Source organism: Clarias gariepinus, chromosome 15 (genome assembly GCF_024256425.1).
Source record: "Clarias gariepinus isolate MV-2021 ecotype Netherlands chromosome 15, CGAR_prim_01v2, whole genome shotgun sequence".
Lineage (NCBI taxonomy): Eukaryota > Metazoa > Chordata > Actinopteri > Siluriformes > Clariidae > Clarias > Clarias gariepinus.
The window spans coordinates 17485588-17510000 of record NC_071114.1 but is presented as its reverse complement, the minus strand read 5'-3'; the positions used below and the strand labels follow the sequence as shown (position 1 = coordinate 17510000).

Sequence of the window (24413 nt, the reverse complement as noted above, 5' to 3'; positions counted from 1 at the left end):
ACATCCAGCGATTGTGAAATGGGGTATGACACATCTGACGAGTCTTGCATTTAAGTCCTCACAGTTTACATTGGAGTTGGTGTTTTGTAGGATTTAAATAGAGACGTGACAGGTGCATTATACAGTAATTCTAATAACTTTGTGCCACAGTTCCATCATCAGACTTTGAGTCCCACTACCAAATTGCAGTTTAGTGTAAAAATCTTAAACCACATGATAAAGTGTGCATGATGCTATTTAAAGACAGGATGTGGTTTACAGAATCTTTCATTACTTGTTAGCTAAATTAGTCTTGGAACAGTTAAAAGTAACTGTACAGTACATAGTCTCAGCTGGCTTTATTGTTAGAACCTTTTATACTAGACCAATTCTGCAAATCAAATGTACATGCAGGAAATAGGCTTCTGTATTTCAGCTAGTTTTAATCAAGAGGTAACTGTTGTATCTTTATGGCTGATTATGTCTTATATTTCTGTATGGTGCAGGGCTGCTTTACTATGCTGGACATGGCTATGAGAATTACGGAAACAGTTTCATGGTGCCTATAGATGCTCCGGCCTCATACACTTCAGATCATTGTCTCTGGGTGCAGGACATTCTGCAAGGCATGCAGGATCGTCAGACTGGTCTCAACGTCTTTCTGCTTGACATGTGCCGTAAGCGGTATGGCTTCTCTACTCTGTTCTTTACAGAGTGCCTATAAGTAATATGCACACGTAATATGGACAGAGAAATGTATTTCACAGGAAATGGTCTGGATTTATGTATATACTGGTTTAAGACAATAACATTTTATATGTATGAAATAAACTATTTTGCACATGCTTTAATGGAAAATTAATTATTGCCAAAGTGGTTTAATGAAAGTGTTTTATTCCTCCAATTTGGCAACTATTGCAATTTTCTAATGTCAGAGCTGCTGGTATATCTTTTGACCAATCAAAATCCATAATAATTTATCAGTAACATAATATAATATTAATTGAAATAAATTCCATGTTGTTAAAATGTTCTGTAAATAGAAGTAAAGTGCTTTTTTAACATTGTGTTTAACCTCTGCATCTGTATCTTACTGTTGCAGAAATCTAAATGACGACATCATCCAGCAACCTGGACCACTGAAAGTTACGGCAAACATTGTGTTTGGCTATGCGACGTAAGTAGTTTGTTTATAATGCCAGTTAATATATAATAAAAATCATGAAGGTAAAACTACATACTGTATTTGTCTTTCTGTGCTCAGATGTGTTGATGCTGAGGCTTTTGAGGTGAACAAGGATGACCTGTCCAATGGTATATTCATGAGCTTTCTGAAGAAGAGGCTGATGGAGAAGGAGAAGGTCACTGTCATGCTGGATCGAGTGGCTGAAGGTTCTGGTCTTTACCTTATAACACTTATCATCCACAAAAATGAGTAGAAATACAGTAAGCTGTTCTTTTTCCCAAAACTTTTCCTGAACAAGGATAAAATTTTAAATCTTTATGTTTGGTTCATGTCCTGCACTAATCTAACAGACTTTTCTGCCACTCCAGATTTCCTCATACAATACCAAAGCTCCTCTCTCGACACCTTGTCATGCACTTTCTCTAAATCTACAAACAGATAATGCAACTCCATATTCCCTTCTCTGTACTTCTCAATCGGCATTCTCGAAGCAAATACTGCATCTGTTGTACTCTTTCTAAGCATGAAACCATATTGCTGCTCAGAAATGCTCACATCTGTCCTTAACCTAGCTTCCCCTACCCTTTCCCACAGCTTCATTGTATGAATCATCAGCTTTATTTCTCTGTACTTGCCATAGATCTGCACATCTCCCTTTTTCTTAAAAACCAATACACTTACACATCAATACACATCTCCTCCATTCCTCTGAAATCCTCTCACCCTCCAAGAACTTGTAAAACAGACTAGTCAGAAACTCTACTGCAACGTCTCCTACGTAAGCACTTCCATACCTCCATAGGTATGTCATTAGGACTGACTGCATCCTCTTCAATGACCTTCTCATCTCACTTTTACTTTTTTGCTACTTGCTGCTTCATAACAGTCACCTCTTCTACTCTTCGTTCTCTTTTATTTTCCTCATTCATCAACTTTTCAAAGTACTTCTACCATCTTCCCATCACCCTTCTGGCATCTGTCAGTACATTTCAATTCCTATTATTGATCTCTCTAACCTGCTGCACATTATTTCCATCTCTATCTCTTTGCCTCACCAACCTGTAGAGCCTTCTTCAGGCCTCTCAGTGTCCCACTTCTTCTTAACCTCTTTCTTTGTATACACTCCTGGACTTCCTTGTTTCAGCAGCAAGTCTCCTTGTCCATTTTCCCCTTTTCAGATGATATACAATTCAATTCAATTCAATTTTATTTGTATAGCGCTTTTAGCAATTGTCATTGCCGCAAAGCAGCTTTACACAAACAAAAGAATTATTTAAGTTTGTATGAAATGTGAATTTGTATGAATCAAAATGGTCAGTTTGTCCCTGGTGAGCAAGCCGAGGGCGACAGTGGCAAGGAAAAACTCCCTGAGATGGTAATAGGTAGAAACCTTGAAAGGAACCAGACTCAACAGGGAACCCATCCTCATTTGGGTGAAACAGAAAGCAGTAAATGATCTGCATTTATACAGTGTGTTAGGTGGCAGGCAGTTCAGCTATAATAGCTGATGTTAATTGATGTTAATATGGAGTCCAGGTAGTAATTGAAGACCCAGGTAGACTTGTAGGAAGTTCCAGTCCTGAACTATCCAACTGTCAAGTCCCCAGAGAAACAGTTGCCAACACCAGTCGAGGCCAAAACCATCTTCTAGGTAGAGAGAATCATCGCCGGACACCTGACGCATCCCAAAGAGACACACGGGGCATCCATGTGACGAGATCTTAACCAGAAGCGGGGCACCAGGATGGGTCAGACAGGTCTGGAGAAGGGAGTCTGGATCACTTGCAGCTCAGGAACGACATGTGTAGCTCGACAGAGAGAGAGAAAGAGTGAAAGGGGGAGACAGGGAAAGAGAGGAAAGAGAAAGAGGGGGGGAAGAGAAGAAGAGGAGAGATGGCAGTTAGGTATGGTCACAGTCACACAATGTATAATGTGAATGTATATTAACTGTAGAGTGCAAGCAGAGACTCCGGCAGGACTAACTATGACAGCATAACTAAAAGGGAGAGCCAGAAGGAAACACAGACATGAGGGCTTCCTGACATGTAAAGCAAACAATCACCTCACCGTTAGCAAACCTGAGTGATCAATGAGAGTGAGGAAGACAGCATCTAAACATACCAGTTCAACATAATACTCTACGTCCATGAGTCCCCCAGATCTGCTCCTTTACCTAAGGCAAATCTATTTATAAAAATGCTTGGCTAAATAAATAGGTTTTTAGCCTGGACTTAAACACTGAAACTGTGTTTGAGTCCCGAACACTATTTGGAAGACTATTCCATAATTTTGGGGCTTTGTAAGAAAAAGCTCTGCCCCCAGCTGTATTTTTCATAATACGCGGTACTGACAAGCAGCCTGCATCCTTTGATCGAAGTAGGCGTGGCGGTTCGTAAGACACTAGCAGTTCGCTCAGGTACTGCGGCGCGAGACCATTTAATGCTTTATACGTCAAGAGTAGTATTTTAAAATCAATGCGAAATTTCACAGGGAGCCAATGCAGTAAAGATAAGATAGGGGTGATGTCCTCATATCTTCTGGTTCTAGTGAGGACTCTCGCTGCTGTATTCTGGACTAACTGAAGCTTATTTATGCATCTAGCTGAACAACCAGACAGTAAGGCATAACAATAGTCCAACCTAGAGGTGATTAAAGCATGAACTAGTTTTTCTGCATCGTTTAGCGACAATAAATTTCTTATCTTGGCAATATTTCTGCGGTGAAAGAATGCTATCCTGGTAATATTATCTACATGAGCTTTAAATGAAAGGCTGGAATCAATAATCACACCAAGGTCTTTCACTGTTGCACTTGATGGAACAGAAAGGCCATCTAAAGTTACGATGTGATCTAAAATTTTACTCCTAGCTGTATGCGGTCCTATGACTAGAACTTCTGTCTTATCCGGATTAAGCAGAAGGAAGTTAGTTAGCATCCAATTTCTTATGTCCTGCACACATTGCTCAACTTTAGTAAGCTGTTTTTTCTCATCAGGTTTTGCTGAGACATATAACTGTGTGTCGTCAGCATAACAATGAAAACTAATACCATGCTTACGGATTATGTTGCCCAGAGGAAGCATGTAGAGGGGAAAAAAGCAGTGGACCTAAAACTGAACCCTGCAGAACGCCAAACTCCACTAGAGAACATGCAGAATAATCACCATTTAAGTCTACATACTGATAACGATGGGTCAGATAGGATCTGAGCCAGGAGAGGGCTGTACCCTTAATTCCTACTACATTTTCTAATCTGTGAAGAAGAATAGCGTGATCAATGGTGTCAAAAGCTGCACTGAGGTCGAGTAATACAAGCATAGTTACACAACCCTGATCAGAGGCAAATAGGAGGTCATTTACTACTTTAACGAGTGCTGTCTTTGTGCTGTAATGAGGCCTAACTCCTGACTAATACAGTTCATGTATGCCATTTCTATGTAGATATGAGCATAGCTGCTCCGCTACTATCTTTTCCAGAATCTTAGAGATAAAGGGGAGGTTTGATATTGGCCTGTATTTGGACAGGTTTCTTAATATTCGGTTTAATAACTGCTAATTTAAAAGATTTTGGAACATACCGAATGCTGAGTGAAGAATTAATTATTCTCAACAGGGGTTCTGTTATTGCTGGTACTATCTGTTTAAGAAAATGTGTCGGTACAGGATCTAATATACAGGTTGATGAATTTGCAGAAGACATGAGTGAAATTAGTTCATTCTCTTCATAGGGAGTAAAGTATTCTAGGTTCTAATCAGACATGGCTAGATTAACATCTGCATCAATTACATTGTTCGGTTTCAAAACCTCAATTTTATGCCTAATATTTACAATTTTATTATTAAAAAAGTTCATGAAGTCCTCACTATTGCTACACCAAGAGCTTTTCTATAGTTCAGGATGCTCTCCTTCCATGCTTTTTGAAATACTAACAATTTAGTTTGACGCCATTTACGTTCTAATTTCCGAGCGGTCTGTTTTAAAGTGCGCGTGTGATCGTTATACCAGGGAGCAAGTTTCTTATCTCTAATAATTTTTCTTTTAACTGGAGCTTCATTATCTAAGGTATAGCGAAATGTAGACTCTAAATATTCAGTCGCCTGATCGAGTTCTGTGGGGTCAGATGGTGATCTAATCGAAGTTGGGAACTCTGGGAGATTACTGATAAAACTCTGTTTGGTAGTTGATGTGAATGTACGTTTCATACGGTAGCGCGGCGCTGTGCGTACATTATTACTGTGACACACAAGATAGTGATCTGAGATAACTTCAGATAGTGGAATTGTGAATAAATTTCTTATACTTAATCCGAATAATATTATTAAATCTAAAGTGTGACCTGCTTTATGAGTGGGTCCTACTACACACTGATTTACTCCTACCGAGTCCAGTATGGACATAAATGCTGTTCTCAGAGGGTCTTCTGGGTTTTCAAAATGAATATTAAAATCTCCAGCAATTAACACTTTGTCTACAGAAACGACTAGATTTGAGAGGAAATCTGCAAATTCAATAAGAAATTCAGAGTACGGCCCTGGAGGTCTGTAAATGACAATAAGCGGAATCGACTGAGCTGACTTAATATAGTTAAATACACTTATGTTACTATAAAGAATTTTAAATTAATTAAATTTTTGTCCGTGTTTTTGTACAATAGTCAAATTATCATTGTGAATAACTGCGACGCCTCCTCCTCTACCAGTTATCCGAGGCTGGTGTATATAGCTGTATCCAGGAGGACTAGCTTTATTTAGAGCTACATACTCGTCCTGTTTAATCCAGGTTTCTGTTAAGTAAATCAAACTCCTGATCCGTGATAATTTCATTAACTATAACTGCTTTAGATGCGAGAGATCTAATATTTAACAGTCCTAGCTTCAGATCAGAGGTGCCAGCTGCGCATTCAGTATGATCTGAGTTTGTGGTCTTTATGTTAATTAAATTACTAAAACCGACTTTCTGAGTCTTTCTAAATTTGTTTTTAGCTCGGGGAACAGACACAGTCTCAATATGATGAACCCTGAGTGACGACACCACTCTATTACAGCTGGGGATGCTCTGCATCACTTCATCTAACTCACGCCAGAAGTTCTCCTTCTCTTCTAACTCACATCCTTTCTGTGGGGTATTACCACTAACAACATTGACTATGATTAGACTCATCACCCGATCTTATACTCTTTTCATCTCCAGAAAATTCCTTACAAACTCCTCCTTCAGGAACCCTGCTCCTCAGCTTCTAGCCTTGCTACCTTTCCACGTGGTCTCATGGACACAGGGTATACTCACCCTTCTTCTCCACATCATGTCAACCAACTCTCTTGTCTTCCCTGTCATAGTCCAAACATTCAAAGTCTCTACTGTTACACCTAAACTCTTACTCTTACCTCTCTCTGCCTATGAACATTCTTTCCTCCTTTACTTTTTCAACCAACAGTAGCACTGTTCCACTGGCACCCTGTAGGTCAACAGCACCGGTGCCGGGCCGCAATCAGTCCAGTTTGGAAGTCATGTTAATGATTCACATAATTGATTTGGCAAATGTATTTTGTCGGATGCTCTTCCGGCCACAAACCGCTACATTTATCCAGATTTGGACAAGAAGACAATGGATAGTGCCCCCTTGTGGTAGCATTGAAAATTAAAATTGAAAACCATTATAGAGTGTAAAAACATTAATAAAACACTAAGTTGATCTTTGTTCTGAGACTTTGTTTATTTTAATTGTTGTTTATATTACAGTTCACACTAAATCTCTGAAGGAAATGCTTTGCTTATAATTACAGATATGGGCAGGTGTGAGTTGACCCGTGGTCGGCAGGCCCTGGAGCTACGCAGTAACCTTTCTGAGCGCCGAACTCTGACGGATCGCATTCAGGCGCCAGAGTGTCCGGTTATGGCATCGACACGGAACCTGCAGTGGTCTATAGCACACGGTAAGATCATATCAGTCTGACATGCTTACAATATACAAGTGTTTCTTAAATGAGGCTTATCCATAATTAACCAAGAAAAGCGCACATTTTTGCATGCTCCTGTTATACAGTTAGGTCCATTTTAGGTTATGTTTTTATCAATATGTCCACCAAAACACGAAACATAAACTAGTATGTGGAGAATAAACAGCTGGCATTGGAAACTGTTAAATCATTATTCCCCTTGACAAGTGATATAAATAGCATTGATCAACAACTACTGTATACAACAATAAACTGGTGAAGAGATCATGGGCAAAAAGTCAGTACTGGTCAGGATAGAAAGGTGCACCACAGCTATTTATGGGACTTAGCAGGCAAAGAGCCCAAGGCTGCAAATCCAGCCTTGACACTCCCCAGATCTCAATCTAATCAAGCACCCATGGATCTACAGGGGCATTGCTAGGCTGGTACAGATTTGGGCCCCATAGTTCCAGTTAACGGTAATCTTAACAGCATACAAGGACAATCCAAACAATTATTTGTTTTAAACATTCTGAAAAACATTCAGAGAAGAACCACATATGTATGTGATGGTCAGCTGTCTTTTGTATTTAAATAGTGTGTACTATATCATAAAAATGAGCTACAAGCTAAATAGTTTATTTAAAACTAAAGATTTAGGAAGTTTGACTGATGTAAAACTTTACATACAGTGGTACCTCCGCAATACAAATTTAATCCATTCCAGAGACGAGTTCTTAAGGCTAAAATTTGTATTGCAAAATGCATATTCCCATAGGATATAATGTAAATGCAGATAATTTGTTCCAGCCTCCCCAAAATTTTACCAATATTATCAATTTCCAACACTATAAATATATTTTTTCATACAAAAACAATGAAAACATTTAAAAAATGCATGCACATTAAGTAAAATATTAAATAAATAGACCTTAATTTACCTAAATTTATCATTTCTCTGTCGCTTGTGTGTCAAAAATGCTTCGCATGCTGAAGAAAATTTCTTGCAAATTTTTTTGTTCTTAGGGCAAAAATTCCTCAGCGATGCATTTGTATGCTGAGGTACCACTGTATTTATCAATACACATGTTTAAATCATTCCTGAATGAGTGAATTGAAAATATTAAAAGAACAAAATTGCTTTTTTTTTTGAGAAAATATTTTATTTGTAAAAAGCACTTGCACTTTTAAAATGCTGTGTTTTTTTTGTGTGACAGCTCTGCCAGAGAGTCGTGTGCTCCAGTTTGATTGTGGTGTAAAGGTGCAGCTGGGTTTCGCAGCAGAATTTTCAAACATCATGATCATCTACACCCGGATCCTGGAGACACCCAGAGACATCCATACCTGCTCAGCCCAGCTGTCTGATTTCACTGAGGTACAGTGTTTTAAACCTTATGCAGCTTACACAGAACAGTTGTGGAAACAATCATGAAATATTTCAAATGAATGACAGAGAGAATTGGTGAGGATGGTGTCTGGTGAGGTAAGGACTGTTTATTGCTGCTATATGATGACAAGCACATGAATAGTCTTCATCTAAGAAATCTAAATAATTAGATGTGCTTTGTTTGTGTAGAATTTAATTGCACAGTCACAAGCACATATTAAAACTGTACAGCACCATCTGTTGACTTTTGAGATGAACTAGTCGAAAGTTGATTTTTTTTTTCTTTATGATATAAGGGTGTAAACAAACAGACAGACAGACAGACAAAAATTCCAAAAACAAGTTGGTGTTCTATTACTCATCTTATGTCCCCCCAAATAATTTTTTTCGCTAATATCTTTAATGTAAAGACAGAAACTTTATAGTTTTATTATATGTATAGATGTGTGTGTATTGTGTGTGTTTATTATTTAAGTAAAAATAGAAGCCCTCATTCACATTTTTGCTTTATTAAAAGTACAAAAGTACTTATCTTTGAAATTATGTAAGTACCAAAAATACTGAGCTTGTATTAACTTACTGTTAACCTTTTAATAAATCCCTTAAAACCCAAGTGGCACAGATACGAGACGGCACTCAGCATACATCAATGATGATTAAAACTGAATATATACTGTATGCGCTTACTGTATATTAAAGATTTTCTGGTGTGTGTTAACGGGAAGGCTCCAGACTTCAGACTTTAAACTGTGTATGTGGATTTTTGTCAGGTAGAACAAATGTTATTATTACTTTTATAAAGGGTAAATTTTACCAGTACCAGAATATCGGAATGAAGTTGCAAAAATGTAGGAACCGTAGAAACATGTGATTGTGTGTATTTGTGCTATGTCTTTTTATACTGTATTATATTATATAGTATATTACTTCACAATCCTGAACTCTATATATGTTTATTAAAAAAACATCAAAACAAAAAATGGATAAAATGATCTGATCTTTTAGGGCTATATCATAGTAAAAGTCTAAGTGAAGTCTTTCCCTAAAAAATCTTCCCAAGTAAAGTGTCTTTATATAAAGTGAAATATGTCTTTAAGCAGAGTAACAATGTAAATGTTACTGTCCACCTCTGACCTGTGATGACGTGTGTGATGACATGACTTTGAGACATGAGTCTATAATGCAGACATTTAAAATTGACCTACATTGTATGGAACTTTGTTTTAGGGCCCAGAGATTGACCTTAAGCGTACCAATCAAGCGAGTCTCCGGGATGCTGGGAGTTTACTGTTAGTCATGGATGATCGTCTACCACCAGAGCAGCCGCGACTCTTCACTCGTCTTTGTGCGCTGCAAAGACTTAAGGTCATTACTGGTTTGCTTTCTCAATAATAATTTCAATAAATAAAGGCAAATTGCTAGTTGGCTATTACAAAAATAAACACTTAATCCATTAGTCTAATATTTTTTCTCACATATCTTCTAATGATAATTACATTAATATTCATTGTTTAGGAATTGAATAATTTGATAATAGTTCCTTTCTAGTCTACTTTCTCTTTAACCATGTGCAAGTTTTGTTTCATCACTGACAAATATCAAATACTGAGATTACATTATTAAGTTAAATTTACATAATGGATATGCTTCATAATGTTACACTAACAAACATACAGCCACTCACGACCGCAGATTGTGATCTTACATTTATTTTCGTGGAATTGAATTTTTTTTTTTGTTCTGGTTTACTTGGATCAGCTTATTTTTATTTGAACTAAATATGTGTCATATTATTGAGATGTGCATATGTATGCAGCTACTTATTTAATACTTGTATATTTCTTTCCTGTACAGAATGACCTGTCATTCACTGTGTGTTTGCACTATCAGTACTTTAATCTTGATGAGGAGATGCAGGAAAGGCGACCGATAGCTGTGGGCAAACCTCTGGTTTCCAAACTTAACCTGCATGAGCCACAGAGATCCTGCACTTCATACTCTTCTGATCTTCAGTCAGCCAGCATGCCACTTTACTCACCTTTTGCCCAGGATCTGCAGGCCAGTTTGCCCTCTTTAGATGCCAGCACTTCCTTTACTGAATCGACAGAGTCCTTTTTCTACACACATGCTGGAGTCTCTTCTGCATCTGAACTAAAGAGAATAAACGAACCTGAGGAGAACATGAGCCCTGAGTTCCTCATGTCGGAGGAGCACATAGGGTCCAAAAGTTTTACTTACACTAGTCCTGACAAATCTTTTAAATTCAGCAACTTTCATTCCATCTAGTGTAAGCATGTGAAACAATAACAAATATATATATATTTTTTTGCTGTTAATATTTGTCTCAAAATGGTGCCCGCTTAGCTCTGGGTCAGTCCTTGTATTTTGGGCCTCATAGCATTATTAAATAAATAAACAAATTAATGAATAAATTAAAAACAACAACAACAATAATAATAACAACAATAATGATGTGCAAGTGCTTAAACTAAATGTATATTATATGTGGATTTATAATATATTTTTCAAAAGGGTATATATTGTACATGTTGTATAAATGTGTCCCTGTTATAAATAACAGACCTGACGGTGTGGAAAGGAACAGGGTGCATATGCAAAGGAAAAATAATAAACAAAACTGTAAGATATCAGTTGAACATAATTATATATTTTAAATAATTATATCTTAAAAATGTATTTAAAGAAATTTTGTTTCTTTCCCAGTGTCTGTGCTTGTACACTGCAATGGGTTGTCCCCTTGGACATGCTCAAGATCCTCTATTACTCTACACACAGTGTTGATAGATGGATGTATATTCTTTTCCTGTGTATTTTAACCTTACAGATTAGAAAATACAGTAACATGGGGAAAATACAAAGAAAAAATAGTCATAGTGGTAGGGAAAATATTTTGAAACAGCAGTATTTTGAGATACACTCTCCTACAGTATATTTTGTTGGACCGCCTTTATCCTTTGATTATAGCTATCATATCATTTTGATAAGGTTATGCAATTTCACAACATTTACACTACCAGTTAAAAGTTTGGACACACCTTATAATTCCATGGTCCATTACTTATGTTCTGTAAAGCCTTCATGACAGCTCCAATCTCAGGTGCTGTAAATTGGTGATTTTTAAGAATGGTCACTCTAAAAGAGCTTCTTGCAGCAGATGTAAGTTTTGATCTTGTTTTCCTGAGTCTTTCTTATAGTCTGTTTCATTTTGGTGCTTGATGGGATTTGCAAATGCACTGTTCTTGCAAGACCTATTCCAGAACAGCCGACTTTCATGTCTTAAACAACTTTAACTGTTATTGTTAGTTAAATGTCTAATTCCATATGTGGTATTTCACAGCTTTGAAATCTTCAGTATTGTTCTAGAATATAGAAAAATAAATCCAAACTTGTGTCCAAACTTTTGACTTGTACTGTATTTCCATGCACAGCCACATTAATTTCTCTCCAATATCTTGTGTTGATGAGAACACAAGATCATCTCCAGCACATCCCAAAGATTCTCAATGGGGATAAGGGCTGCACTATGTGCCAATCCATCTGTGAAAATATTATATAATGTTCCTTGAATCACTCTTTCTTAATTTGAGCCTGATAAAGCAATGCATGGTCATATTTAAATATGCCCGTATCCTTCTTGAATATAGTTATTACAGAGTTATTAATATATTTGGTTTGTATATAAACAGTAGCTCATTTATATTAAAAAATGGCAAAAAAAAAAACAGAATAAATCTGATTTACCATTAAGGCATGATGCACAAGTAATGACTTACTGTAAATACGTAGGGATATTTATTATTCTTATTAATTTTTAGCGGGAACATTATCAGACCATAAAATATATAATATAGCTGTATCAACTATCTATATATGAATATATCATTTAACAATAGACTGACTGTTTTTATGAATTACATGCATGTAAAAACAACTGAACACTGGGCAATACATTCCATTATTGAACTTTTTTGATGAATTGTAAAGCAATTGTTTTTTATTTATATTATTATTTATAATATTATTGTATAATATAGAAACAGCTATAGAGTGTAGAAATGGAGAGAGTATAGTGACGAAAGGGTGTTAATAATGTATATAGGAGTCATATTGGAGTTAGAAGAGCAGAGCAAAAAAAGATAGGGATCAAGCAGAAGCAGTGTACAGTATTTGATCAGTGAGGATCATAATATAAAGAAATGTATTTAGGGATTAATAGGTGGAGGAAGCACATTTAATTTTGTGGTAGGGGTAGGGGTTCGATTAAGTGAAATATTTAGAGACCAGTGGGTAGGGGTTAAACAGCGAATATGTTTAGGGATTACTAAATAGGGGGTGGGTGAAATTATTTAGACATTAGGAGAGCATGTGTTTGAGCAAAATTACCATATTTAGGGTTCAGCGAGTGGGGGTTGAGTGCAATGAGCATATTGAGTTTTCATTGGGAGCACATTTAGGGTTGAGTAGAAGGAGCCTATTAAGAGTTAAGTGGGTGCAGGTTAAGTGTAAGGAGCATATTGAGATAATAGAAGGTAGGGAATGAGCATAGAAAACAGTGATAAGAGAATAGGAACTGAATATAAAGCTCATATTTAGGGATTAGTTGGAGGAGAAAATATATGTAGGCATGATCTTTGAGCAAGATGCCACATACTACATGGATAATTGGTTGTAAATTTCTGGAGAATTTGGATAATAGAAAAGAGGAAATAATTATTGAAACCGTCATAATTTGTGAATGGAAATGTTAGATTGAGAAAGATAATTTCAGTCGTCTCTAAAAATCCTGGAGTGGTATAGCTAATTCTTTTGTCCTTGCTATACAATGAAGAGATCATAAGAGATGTTATAGATGAGAAGTTAAACAACTTATTAGAGCATATGGAACCAGGGGTGAAAGACCACCCAATTATTAGGAGAGTAAAAATAGTATTGTACCAGAGAGTCTTAAAAGTACATTAAAGTAAATAATACTTAATACTATATTGAATTGCATGTTTCTGGCTTGCTTGCATTAACAAGAATACATCATGGAAGACAGGGATTGTAGGACGCCTACCTAGTGATTAATGGGGCGGGGTTTATTTATCATATATAAAGCAGATGGTGGCTTAGTGGTTAGTACTGTCGCTTGCAACTCCAGGATCTGCGTTCAGGTCCTGCCTGTGTGTGTTTGTGTGTTTGTGTGTGTGTAGTTTTCATGTTCTTCCTGTGCTTGGTGGGTTTCCTCCGGGTACTCCTGTTTCCTCCACAGTACCAAATTGCACATAGTGTGTGAATGAGCGTGTGTTGACCAGGGGTCCTACCACAGTTGTAGAATGGGAATAAATACAGTAGTCACTATTGGCCTCCGCGGTTCCTAGTTGAACTACAGAAGGTTCCTAGATGCATGTATGGATGGATGGATGGATATGAAGAGTATGGGAGTTGAATATGAGGTGATTAGTGGGTAGGAATTTAATGGAGGGAGTATATTTTAAGCATTTTAAGACTCAGACTAAGTGTAATAAGCATATTCCCGTGATAAGAGTATAGCAACTGAATAAAACATATTTAACTTGAAGGAAGGGAACGTCCACTGTTTAAACATTGACGCATGCGCACTTCAAACCACATGACGCCATTTTGTCGCGTGCAAGAAATTTCGAAGGGTAGGTTGAGCGTCAGAGAAAAGATCAGTCTGGGTCATTAACACGCAAAGTAGAACAGCGCGTTTTTAAGTCTGGTTGTTCTCAATAATGTCTGAAAACACGTCGGCAGTAGATTTGGGGGCTGGAGAGGCTCTTGAAGGCGCCGGGGTTCGAAAATTATCAGAGCTGAGAGTCATCGATCTAAGGGCCGAGCTGAAGAAACGAAATCTGGACATCAGTGGGAACAAGAGCATACTATCCGAACGCCTTAAAAAGGTAAAAATTTAGAAAGCAGATGGTGCATCGTCTGTCAGATTGCACCTTATAAGTATTTAACATTCTTAAATATGGCTTTGCAAACACTTAGCAACCGTCACTTTGTGTTTTCTATATCGAGCTTTCGTATGAGCGCGTGCATACCGAACGCAACTCGTATGGCCAGTTGTGTGTTTTTTTTTTTTGATGTATTTATAAATATTATTTAACTAATAAGTAGTTTTCTTGGTGTTTTTTGTTGGTGGGTTTACGTTGCAACGCCTGCTTAACGGCTTGCTAGCAAAGAAGGTATGCTAACTAGGCGGGCTAATTCGTCAGAGAGACGCTAGCATTAGCATAAGGCCCGTGCAGTTGTTGTTTCTATTTCCCCGGCATTATTATTAGTGCTTCTATTATTTTCTCGTATCATTAAAAGTGATTGCAAAGGCGTTTGTAACTCATAGTTTTAAATACTTTGCTGATGTTAGTTACTTGTAATTGTTAAACCGGCTTCTGATGGGTGCTAACTTCCTGTTTGCTTTGAGGTAATTAGCATGGTGATGCTCATGGTCATAGTTTTATGCCCCAGGATAAATCGCAACATTATGTTTTATGAGAGACGCGATTTGCCAATCTGCGTTCTGCTTTTTTTTGGTGATGTAGACAGTACCAAATTGATAGGTACACTGGCATAGTAAATTATAAGTGAAACCTGATATCTTGTCTCCTGAAGGAATAAAGGTGCATGTGTTTTTGTTGCAGGCCATTGAGGAGGAAGGAGGCAATCCTGATGAAATAGTGGTTCAGCTTGAAATCACGCCTAAGAAGGCACCTAGGAGAACTCCAAAAGGTAAAAAAATTTTTTTTAAAAAATTTGTAATAATGCCTTAACTAAGTAGCTTATTTTAGTGTTTAATTATTACTCCACTTATTTAGGGAAAAAAGCAGAAGCAGATGAATCTGAGGACTGCGCACTGGAAGAGGAGTCTGTTGATGGCCAGGTGCAGTTTATTGCAAAAATCAATATAATTGAACAAAACAGCATTGACCCGATTAAAAAAAAAACCAATGCCCTTTAGCAAGCAGCTTACAATCGGTGCTTTTATGTCTCCCAGGATGATGGGGATGCACACGGAGAGAGTGTCCATGACATGGACATCATGGACATGAATGTCCTGGATGAAGCTGATATAGATAACAGCATGATGCCAGAAGAAGACGAGTATTATGAGAATGAACTTTTCAACGAGTTTCCGAATGAAACCAATGCAGATGACTTTGATGATTCTGATGCACTTAAGTCTGAGTCAGAGGAGGTGTGTATTTAGGAGTAAGACGGTAGGTATGACTTTATTATAGATGACCAAAAATGTGGAATAAATATTGATTGACTTATTGTGGTTGTTTTAGGATATGGAGAGTAAAGCTGCAGACTCGGAAGATCACCAGAAACGGAATACTCGGGTAATAAAGACATGTCATAACAACTCCAGTGGTGCTTACACAAATATGTTATGCTTGTCTGAGACGGATCAAAATGAATTAATGTGTTTTGTTTTAATTCTGTTTATTTTGTAGGGTTCTCGGCCACAGGCTGAACATGAACACGTGACAGGTACTGACAGTATGGAGGTGTTTAACACCTTAATTATTTCAGGGTGAATTTTAAAGCTCAATTAGCTGTTAATAATTCCTCCTAATCCTGACAAAGAGACTGGAACACCAGGGGTTACTGGCTTTGTGTGCAAGTTAACATCATTCAAAATGTGTTTAAAAAAAAATTAACATTTAAGAAAATTTGTTTTTATTTTTTATATATTTTTTTTGGTTAAACAAGCTTATGCGCAGAGCCAGTAACGGTTAGTGGTTAGTTAGTCAAGCAGTGTCTTGCTAGTTTTTGCAGGTGCAGGTCAGTTTCTGCCTAAAGAAGACGTCAGAAGAGAAAATGAAGAAACGGATCACATTGAAGCAAAATCACATATAGGACTCAATGTTTGTTTTGTGGAGATTCACTAAATGGACCAGTTGCTTGATTCAAAAGAAAAAAAAAAGGCTTTTTAAAGGCAGCACAAAAATCTCCATCTTCTCTATCTGGACACTTGAAGTGCAAAACAAATAAACAACGAAGGACACTCGGGATCTGTGCTGCCCATGTGGCGTTCTACACGCTTGGCATCAGGTGAACCTTAACAAGAGTCGCCTTTTAGTTAGGAAACGGGTTGCTTTTTGAAGCTCTGGTTTTTCCAGTCTCTTTCTAGGCTTAACTAACTGTCTTATATGAAGCGGTGGGTGGAGACCTAGTCCAGTTCCACGCTATCCAATGCAATGTCTCAGAAGTGATTAAACTCTGTGCCATTCTATTCCTGTTACATCCGTAGAAAGTGAGAAAGTAGCCGGGTGTTGTATATCAGAGCCGCTTAACGAGGAGCTGCCTGAAGAGGAGAACGCTTCACTGTGGGATGATTCTCGCAAGGAAGAGGAGGACAATGTGTCCAACCTCGGTAAAGCCGAGGAGGCCGGCAATGTGGGAGGAGACATTGACGCCTCAGAGCAAAGCGAAGTCCATCCGCCATGTGAGGACCAGCAAGGCGTTAAGGACAATTCGCCGGGTGCCGAGAGCGCCTCTGCTCAGGCTGCTAACGCAAATGAAACAGGCTTGCACAAAAACGAAAGCGCCGATTCAGAAAGCGTGGCGAAGGCCGAGGGGACCAAGGAAGACACGAAGACTGAAGAGAGTGCTGCAGAATCTTCAGAAGTGAAAGAGTCCTCAGTAGAGGGTGATGATCAGAAAAAGAGGTTTGTTGTTTTCTGTCTACTAGAAAAAATGGCTGTTTGAATCTTGTTACTTTGGCTCCTTTGTTAACAAGTTTGGGTGCTCTTGGGGAGGTGTAATGGACTGCGCATTTCGTCCTTCATTTTGTTTTTGTCACCCCCCATTCCCCCTTTTCCCTCTTGTTAACTAATTTAACGGTTTGATTGCCATCTAAGACGCCTTAGTGGCATGATTAGAGATTTTCTCAAGTTGTAAAGTCCACATTTAAGTATTTTGTTGTCTTCCTGAGGCTATGTCCTCACCAGGTGGGTATTTTTGTTAAACTCCAGTGTCAAGTGGATTATTACTTTTTTTTTTATATTTCAATTTGTTTTATTTCCTTTTTTTTTTTTCTTTAGCAGTGATGAAAAATCAGGCAAACCTGACTCAAAAGATGACAAAGGTAAATAAATAAGATTGGCAGTACCTCACCCAGTAAAGAAAAAAAATAATGTATTTGATAAAATGGTGTGCGCTTTTGAATATGAGCAGGTGGTGCTGCGAGTAGTGGAAGGAACCTGTGGGTCAGTGGCCTCTCGTCAACCACAAGAGCGACTGATCTGAAGAATCTGTTTAGCAAATATGGCAAAGTAAAAAATTTTTCTTCTTACTTCATTATACATTATATGATATTTGTTTCTTACTTGTTGATTAAACATAGCCTTGAGTGATTATTAGAAGAGCTGCTTTTGTAGAAATTAATCACTGCTTGAGCAATTAGACGTTAACAGAGAAATAAGGATATTTCATGAAAGATGCAGATGAAGGGTATATTAATTTGCACTGGATTGATTTTCTTATGAATTTGCAGGTGGTGGGAGCTAAAGTGGTGACGAATGCTCGCAGCCCAGGGGCTCGTTGTTACGGTTTCGTGACTATGTGCTCTACAGAGGAGGCCACCAAATGCATAGACCACCTGCACCGGACTGAGCTGCACGGCCGCATGATCTCTGTGGAGAGAGTGAGTGTGCTTTTACAGCACTCTGTATCTCTGTTGTATGGAATTATCTAGTGAAACATATGAAATTGGCTTCTTTTTTTTTTTCCCTCAATATCTTGTTTACAATTTTTTAAAAGTTATGGGACACATCTCCAGTAAAGCTTTCTTAGGCTTACATACCGGAAACAAAAAATGAGAATTTCTTATTTTTCATTTTGCCACTTCTTGAACATGTTATATGTGCGATATAAATAGGTTAATCCCCCCCCTCTCTTGTGCAGGCAAAGAACGAGCCAGCTGGGAAGAAACCTGCAGATGCTAAAAAGTCAAGCAGTGACAGAAGACACTCCTCAGAGTCCAAGACTGAGAAGTGAGTGTGTGCTCATTTAATTCAAGTGGTATAGGATGAATGAGAGAGTTACCATACCTTTTTTTTTCTCCTTAGGTCTGACAGCAAGGATGAGAAAACAGAAGGCTCAGATGATAAAGGTGTGTATAAAAGACAGCAAGTTGTGACAGTTTGATTACCAACCTATAAAAAAATGGGAGTTGAAATTATTTGGGTGTCATAGTGTCTGTTTTTGTGTGGCAGCTGCCGGGGAGAGGACTGTCGTCATGGACAAATCAAAAGGAGAGCCTGTTATCAGCGTCAAAACCAAGAGCAAGGAGAGGGTAAATGACTTGCCTTGCATGTAATAAAGCAATGTCACCATTTTATAGTTTTGCATTAGTAAATCAAAGTTTAACATGAAAAGAACAGTAACACTAGGGCTAAATAATTCATACATTAATTGAATCTAACATTCAGAACCTCTACCCAATGTAAACATGCTGTCAGTTGTTTATTTTAAATTCAGTTAATGCTTTGAAAAAAAATCTATTAATATTTTTCCCACTTTGATCATATTCTGTGCCCTCACAAATGTACTACTGATTCTGTAATCTCACGATTCTGCTCTGTCAAGTCTGAGACATGGAAGCAACATGGAGAACTCTTTCATTAGGAAAAAAATATCCCATATTTAATAGTTGTGCATATTTACAGTACAAACACGGTCATGGAGGGGGGGAACTCAATCATCAAGGAAAAATGTTTAGTTAATCATGATATTGATTTGAGGTCATATTGTTTACCATCAAGTAACGTAGAATGACAATTTGTCTGAAAGTAGTAAAATTAGAAATTATCAGAAGTGTGTGTGAAATGTCAAAGGTTCTAGTTGGTGTTAAGTAAATCTAGTTGAATTTTATTCTGCTTGGACAATTAAGCAGTTTTTTTCATAATTATTAACTAGCAGCTCTTGTTTTGTAAAACACAGGTTATCCTGGTCAGTTTTTAGTTTGTGTGCGAACTTTATAGTATAAAAAGAAAAGCAAGTTGGGATTTGCCCTGATTGTTATAAGTTGATTAAAAGATTTAATTTTTGGCCTGTGTTAATCTTCCACATTAAAATATTTGTGCGTTTTTGTAGAGCACGAAGAGTCGTGACCGCAAATCATCGAGCAAAGACAGGAAGGACATTTTGTCATTTGATCAAATCAAAGAGCAGAGAGAGCGTGAGAGACAGAGGCAACGTGAGCGAGAGATCCGAGAGGTAGAGAGGCGCAGGCACTCAGGGTATGCTTCCACAACACTAATACACACCTGGCTTGTTTTTTTTGTGTGTTTGAGGTTTTGTTTTGTAACCTTTTACCACTTCTTGTTGCTGTGCAGTGGCGATCGTGACAGTCGTAGTGAGCGTGAGCGAATCCGCCTGTTTCGTGAACGCGAGGAGCGCGAGAGACTGATGCGTAAGCGTAACTGGCTGGAGGTGGAGAAGCAGCGCCTGGATGCTGATCGCATGGAACGCGAGTTCCTCGAACGTGAGCGCTTGCGAGTGGAGTATGAGCGCCGCCGTGAGCAGGAGCGAATTCACAGGGAACGTGAGGAACTACGTAGACAACAGGACCAGCTTCGCTACGAACAGGAGCGCCGTCCACTTAAGAGACCCTACGACATGGATGGAAGGTACTCAATAATTTTTTTATATAAATATTTGTAATAAGACTTAATACTGATATCTAAAGTAGTATATGGGTTTTTGGTGGGTTCTCGTAGGAAAGACGACTGGCCAGTAAAAAGGATGCCAATGGATGACCGATATGGTCGCTCAGATTTTGGTCGTCAGGATCGCTTTCAAGATTTCGACCACCGAGATCGCAGCCGTTTCCAGGACGACATGTTTATGGAAAGGTATGTCCGGGTGTGCTTCTTATTTTGTACCACCAAAAAAATCACTATAGCACATCTCCTAGTGATTTGTTGATCTGGATGTTTTTGTTTTAGGAGAGATGGTCCCAGGGGAGGCATGCCTGGAGACAGAGAAGGCCCGGTAAACATGCATTTCTGTTAAATATATAAATTATTTTCAATAACCTAGCACAGGCTGTAGGTGGCACTGCAGGGCTGGCAAGTTGCAAAAAGCATTTGGACTATACTTATGTCATGAATCACCTGCATTTCCTAAGAACCTTTTTCCTGTATTGACTGGATTGTGTGACTTGTGGAATTTATATGAGGTGGTTAAATTAGGACAGAGGATTCTACTCCAAGTTGTAGAAGACGTGTAAATCTGAGTTAGGGTTTTTAAATCTGCATTTTAGTTAGTGCACTAACTATGTAATGAGTAATTTTTTGTTATATTTGCTTTGTCTTTCTGCAGCACTTCTCTGATCGAGACCGGCACAACAGAGACTCCCGAGATAACTGGAGTGGAGGTGCTTATGACAAACGGCCAATGAATACTCCAAGGCCAGTCCCTGGCAGGTAATAAATAGATATGAGTAGATTACAGCAACAGTTTAATTGTAATTGGTATACTTTTTTCCCCTGCTAGGTACACATTAGGGACTGTTGTAAATTTCTTTATTTTTTTTGGCACAGAGATGGCCGAGACTGGGAGCCTGGGCGTAAGATGGAAGGTGACAGACCCTGGCAAGGTACATGCAGCTTTGCTCACACTCTAGCCTGTACATAGATGATGCAGGATGTTTAATGTACCATTCGCTTTCTTCCAGGACCAGATCGTGGTATGCCAGGCCAGAGTCACATGGGCCGAGGAGGAATGGCCAGGTGAGAGACATCTAGGGTTCTCGTTTCTGAAAAAGCTTCAGTTGTAGTTGTAACCTTTTGATTTGTTTGGGTTTAGCAGACCAGCTTGTCTTTACGTTTTGTGTGAAACAGTGGAGAGTGTGGGTTTGGTGTAATCCCTACGCTTTTTTGAGGGGAGGATATAAAACAACCTTGCATGCAAATCTTTGTTGTTGCAAATATTAACACTTCCGTATCTGTATGTAGCCGAGGTGGATACATGCAGACAGGGGCATCCCAGTCTATATCCGGAACCATAAACCGACAGAACCAGATGATGCAAGGTGGTGGTGGTGGCGGCATGCAGGGGGGTGGAGCCTTCGGCCGCCGTTACTGATCTGTTTTTCGTCCATCAGCCTTTGTTCTTTTGTTTTGTTTTTTGTACTTAATTGTGATCTTGCAGCTTGTATATAGCTTCTAAAGCTTTGTAAATTTTTAAAGATCTTTTCTGTTGGCCGTATGATGACTAAACTATTACAAAGTACAATACGTCAAATTTTATCTTTTTTTTTTTTTCGTTTCCCCCCCCCCATCTCAAGTTCACAATTTTTAGATCTTCTTAGTTTTTGTAATGCTCAGGAATGTTGTGTGAAGCTGAATATAATGCAAGTTTCAGTGAGGTCTTCACATTTGTTTTATTTAAATGGATGCAGACGTGATTTTTTTTTTTTTTTTTTTTTTAAGTTCAGATTATGTAGATTGTTCCTCCTTCCTTGTGATGAAGTGAATTGCATATGTGGTGTTGACAGATGGTGCTGTTGTGTTCTTATTCCCTTAGAGCAACTCCTGTAACACTTCTTATCGTCATTACTGTGTGCGCATGATCGGCCAATTTTCCCTGGTTGATGAGTGAATAAAGTTGTTTCGTAAAAACACGGGTTATCTTTGTCAGTTTTTAGTTAGTGTGTGAAAACATGTTTGAGTAATATGATAATGCAAATCTTTTTATTTTTTTTAAGCAGAGTTATGTTTTTTTAAATCAGCTTTTACCAGTTGAACAAATTTTTGGTTGCAAGTGTACCCCTCATTTCTTTGGCTTATCACAAGGAGACAGTTTTTGAAACATGGTAAACAAGTAAAGGCTTCAGGATGTTTTATTAATAGTATTGTATACACAGCATCGCAAATCCCCACCTCTTTATTTTGTGTCCTTGGGGCTCAGTGTTTTGATTAGGTGCCCTTTGGACTGACGCAGATTGTGGAGGGCAAATAGATAAAGCCTCAAATGACCTCCAAAATGCAGCTGCGGTTGTCTATCTGCCAATTCTTGGAAAAGATTTTTTGTTCTATGCTCTCGGTTCCCATTGCATCTTTAGTGGTTTATCCTAAGGTTGTATATTTTCAACACCAGTAAATGCATAATCTAATTTCTGTATTTAGTAGCCATTTCTATAGAAGACACTAACATGAAGGTCTTGCTTAGGTTCATTTTTGCACTTTAAAAACACTAACTAAAAATGGAACGAAATACTTTTTCTAAAGTAACATTGCTAGTAAATGTCCACTAATTACAATCAATTGTAGGATAACTCCCTAAAATAACTCAGAAGATCTGAAGTGTCCTCATGATCACACTTAATTCATGCATACTACACACAAATACACACCATTTTAACTCAGACTGATTGGAATTTTATTATAAGCACTTTGTGCATGCATCTTTTCCCACATTACAGTTGTCGTTGTAGTTTCTGGGTCCCTGATTTTATCCCAAGCTCAGTTAACTGACTGTATTCTATTTCTCATGCTCATTCCAAGAATGCGTGAGATAAAAAAATCAGTGAATTCGCGACACTAATGTGTGTGTATGGAGCCTCATGAAAGACTGACATGCACCCAGAAAGCATTCAGACCCAGTCTCCGGGATTGGCTTCGGGCCCACTGTGTACCCTTACAGGACAAAGTGCTTACCTAGAAATAAATGAACAAACCATTTAAAAAAGTTCTTTTGGTTGCTGCAATTTACTGATTCACTAAGTCTTAGACTTGACTGTTAGAAGGCTTTGAAAGCAAGAAATTGTTGAGACTTTCCTCCACTTTTGTTGAGACTTTCCTCCACATGAAGTATTTGTCATTTGGGTCAGCTGTGCAACAATGTTAAGTTCTTAGATTAGAAATAAAAATGATCCTTTTGCAAAGTGTGGGATGGTGGAGTAAGACACTGGTGGCGGCTCTTGCTCAAGACCGAGGAGAGATTTCAGATCTAAAAGATTTCAAGTCTCTTCTTGACCCTGCAACTGGAACTCATTATCCCGCGTGTCATGTGGAGGGCTTGAGTAACCTCGAGTAGCGTGGGAGGGACGTGCTTCAGGATCAGGCTGTTTCTTCTGGACCAATCAGAGTGGAGCAGGATATTATGGGGTGGAGCCAAGATCAGGTTTACATTCCTAGGGCTGTATATAATTATATTCTTACAGTGGTGTTTAAAGACCACTGCACATTCTTTCTATTCTCATGATGGAAAGGAAACGTAGATACAGAACCCGTGAAGCAAAAACAGCTGTAATGCACATGAATCATTGAACTATAACTGTTCCTAATGTTATGGTCTGTACTTTAAGAACTTTGCTCCCTTTAGTGAAACCTTCCTTCATACCCTTCCTTCTTTTATCATTTGTTTATTTTGTACAGATGGTTGCTTGAAATCTTTGAAAGTAAATAATTCAATATTATTAATTTGCATGAAGTAGGATAACTGAAAGCCAGAGAGTCACTATATGGGAAAATGTCAGTAAATAGCCAGACTTTTAATGGTTGTGGACATTTTTTAACAAAAAAAAGGAGATTTTTACAAAGTTTGGGAAATATGAGGTTACGTTTATCATCACCAAGACATTTACTGTTATATTTTCATAATTTTTTTTTTTTACAAGTTTTATTCTGTGTGTAAGAGGACTCGTTGAACCCTAAACACTAAAGCTTGTGTGCCAGGGACAGCTTCCCGAGTGGTCCCCCAGGACAGTAGGACCGATTATAACATTGTATAACCTCTACATAGGTAATCCTGGATAACAATGAGATAATGTCACACAAAAATGGAGCTTCCTTTGTGGAAATCTGGTGGGTGCAGTTTGGAAAACATTTCCTGTAGTTAAACACTATCTTATTTTATGTTTACAATAAAACCCACGTAAAAAGAT

The 24413-nt window shown here is 38.1% G+C and overlaps 2 protein-coding genes across 5 annotated transcripts in view; both read left to right on the top strand.

The window, feature by feature from the left end:
• Positions 1–11136, top strand: part of malt2 (MALT paracaspase 2) — a 28766-nt gene extending 17630 nt beyond the window's left edge. The window contains exons 11-17 of the mRNA XM_053513290.1: positions 486–663; positions 1082–1156; positions 1244–1371; positions 6949–7098; positions 8319–8476; positions 9716–9853; positions 10343–11136. Of these exons, the coding sequence (XP_053369265.1) occupies positions 486–663; positions 1082–1156; positions 1244–1371; positions 6949–7098; positions 8319–8476; positions 9716–9853; positions 10343–10774 (1259 nt within the window). The 3' untranslated portion in view covers positions 10775–11136. The remainder of the gene's footprint in view (positions 1–485; positions 664–1081; positions 1157–1243; positions 1372–6948; positions 7099–8318; positions 8477–9715; positions 9854–10342) is intronic.
• A 2991-nt stretch (positions 11137–14127) lies between these two features.
• safb (scaffold attachment factor B) lies at positions 14128–22146 on the top strand. Of its 4 annotated transcripts, none has more exons than XM_053513383.1 (21): positions 14128–14412; positions 15154–15241; positions 15328–15392; positions 15507–15707; positions 15802–15855; positions 15970–16006; positions 16770–17187; positions 17566–17606; positions 17696–17793; positions 18015–18164; positions 18425–18513; positions 18589–18632; positions 18736–18815; positions 19616–19761; positions 19858–20151; positions 20242–20376; positions 20470–20515; positions 20846–20949; positions 21067–21122; positions 21201–21255; positions 21481–22146. In XM_053513383.1, the coding sequence occupies exons 1-21, from the start codon at positions 14245–14247 to the stop codon at positions 21608–21610; spliced, it is 2499 nt and encodes an 832-aa protein (XP_053369358.1). In that variant the 5' UTR covers positions 14128–14244; the 3' UTR covers positions 21611–22146. The 4 variants fall into 4 exon arrangements, with proteins under 4 accessions (XP_053369358.1, XP_053369357.1, XP_053369356.1 ...); XM_053513382.1 differs by having other exon boundaries at positions 17693–17793; XM_053513381.1 differs by having other exon boundaries at positions 17563–17606.
• Positions 22147–24413: the final 2267 nt, after the last annotated feature.

Excerpts from the sequence above, each read along its gene's own strand:
- safb (XM_053513380.1), top strand. The coding sequence starts at position 14,245 with ATGTCTGAAAACACGTCGGCAGTAGATTTGGGGGCTGGAGAGGCTCTT. Across the intron at positions 15,856-15,969 it reads ACCAGAAACGGAATACTCGG|GGTTCTCGGCCACAGGCTGA; the intron begins GTAATAAAGACA and ends TTTATTTTGTAG. Across the intron at positions 18,633-18,735 it reads AGAAGGCTCAGATGATAAAG|CTGCCGGGGAGAGGACTGTC; the intron begins GTGTGTATAAAA and ends TTTGTGTGGCAG.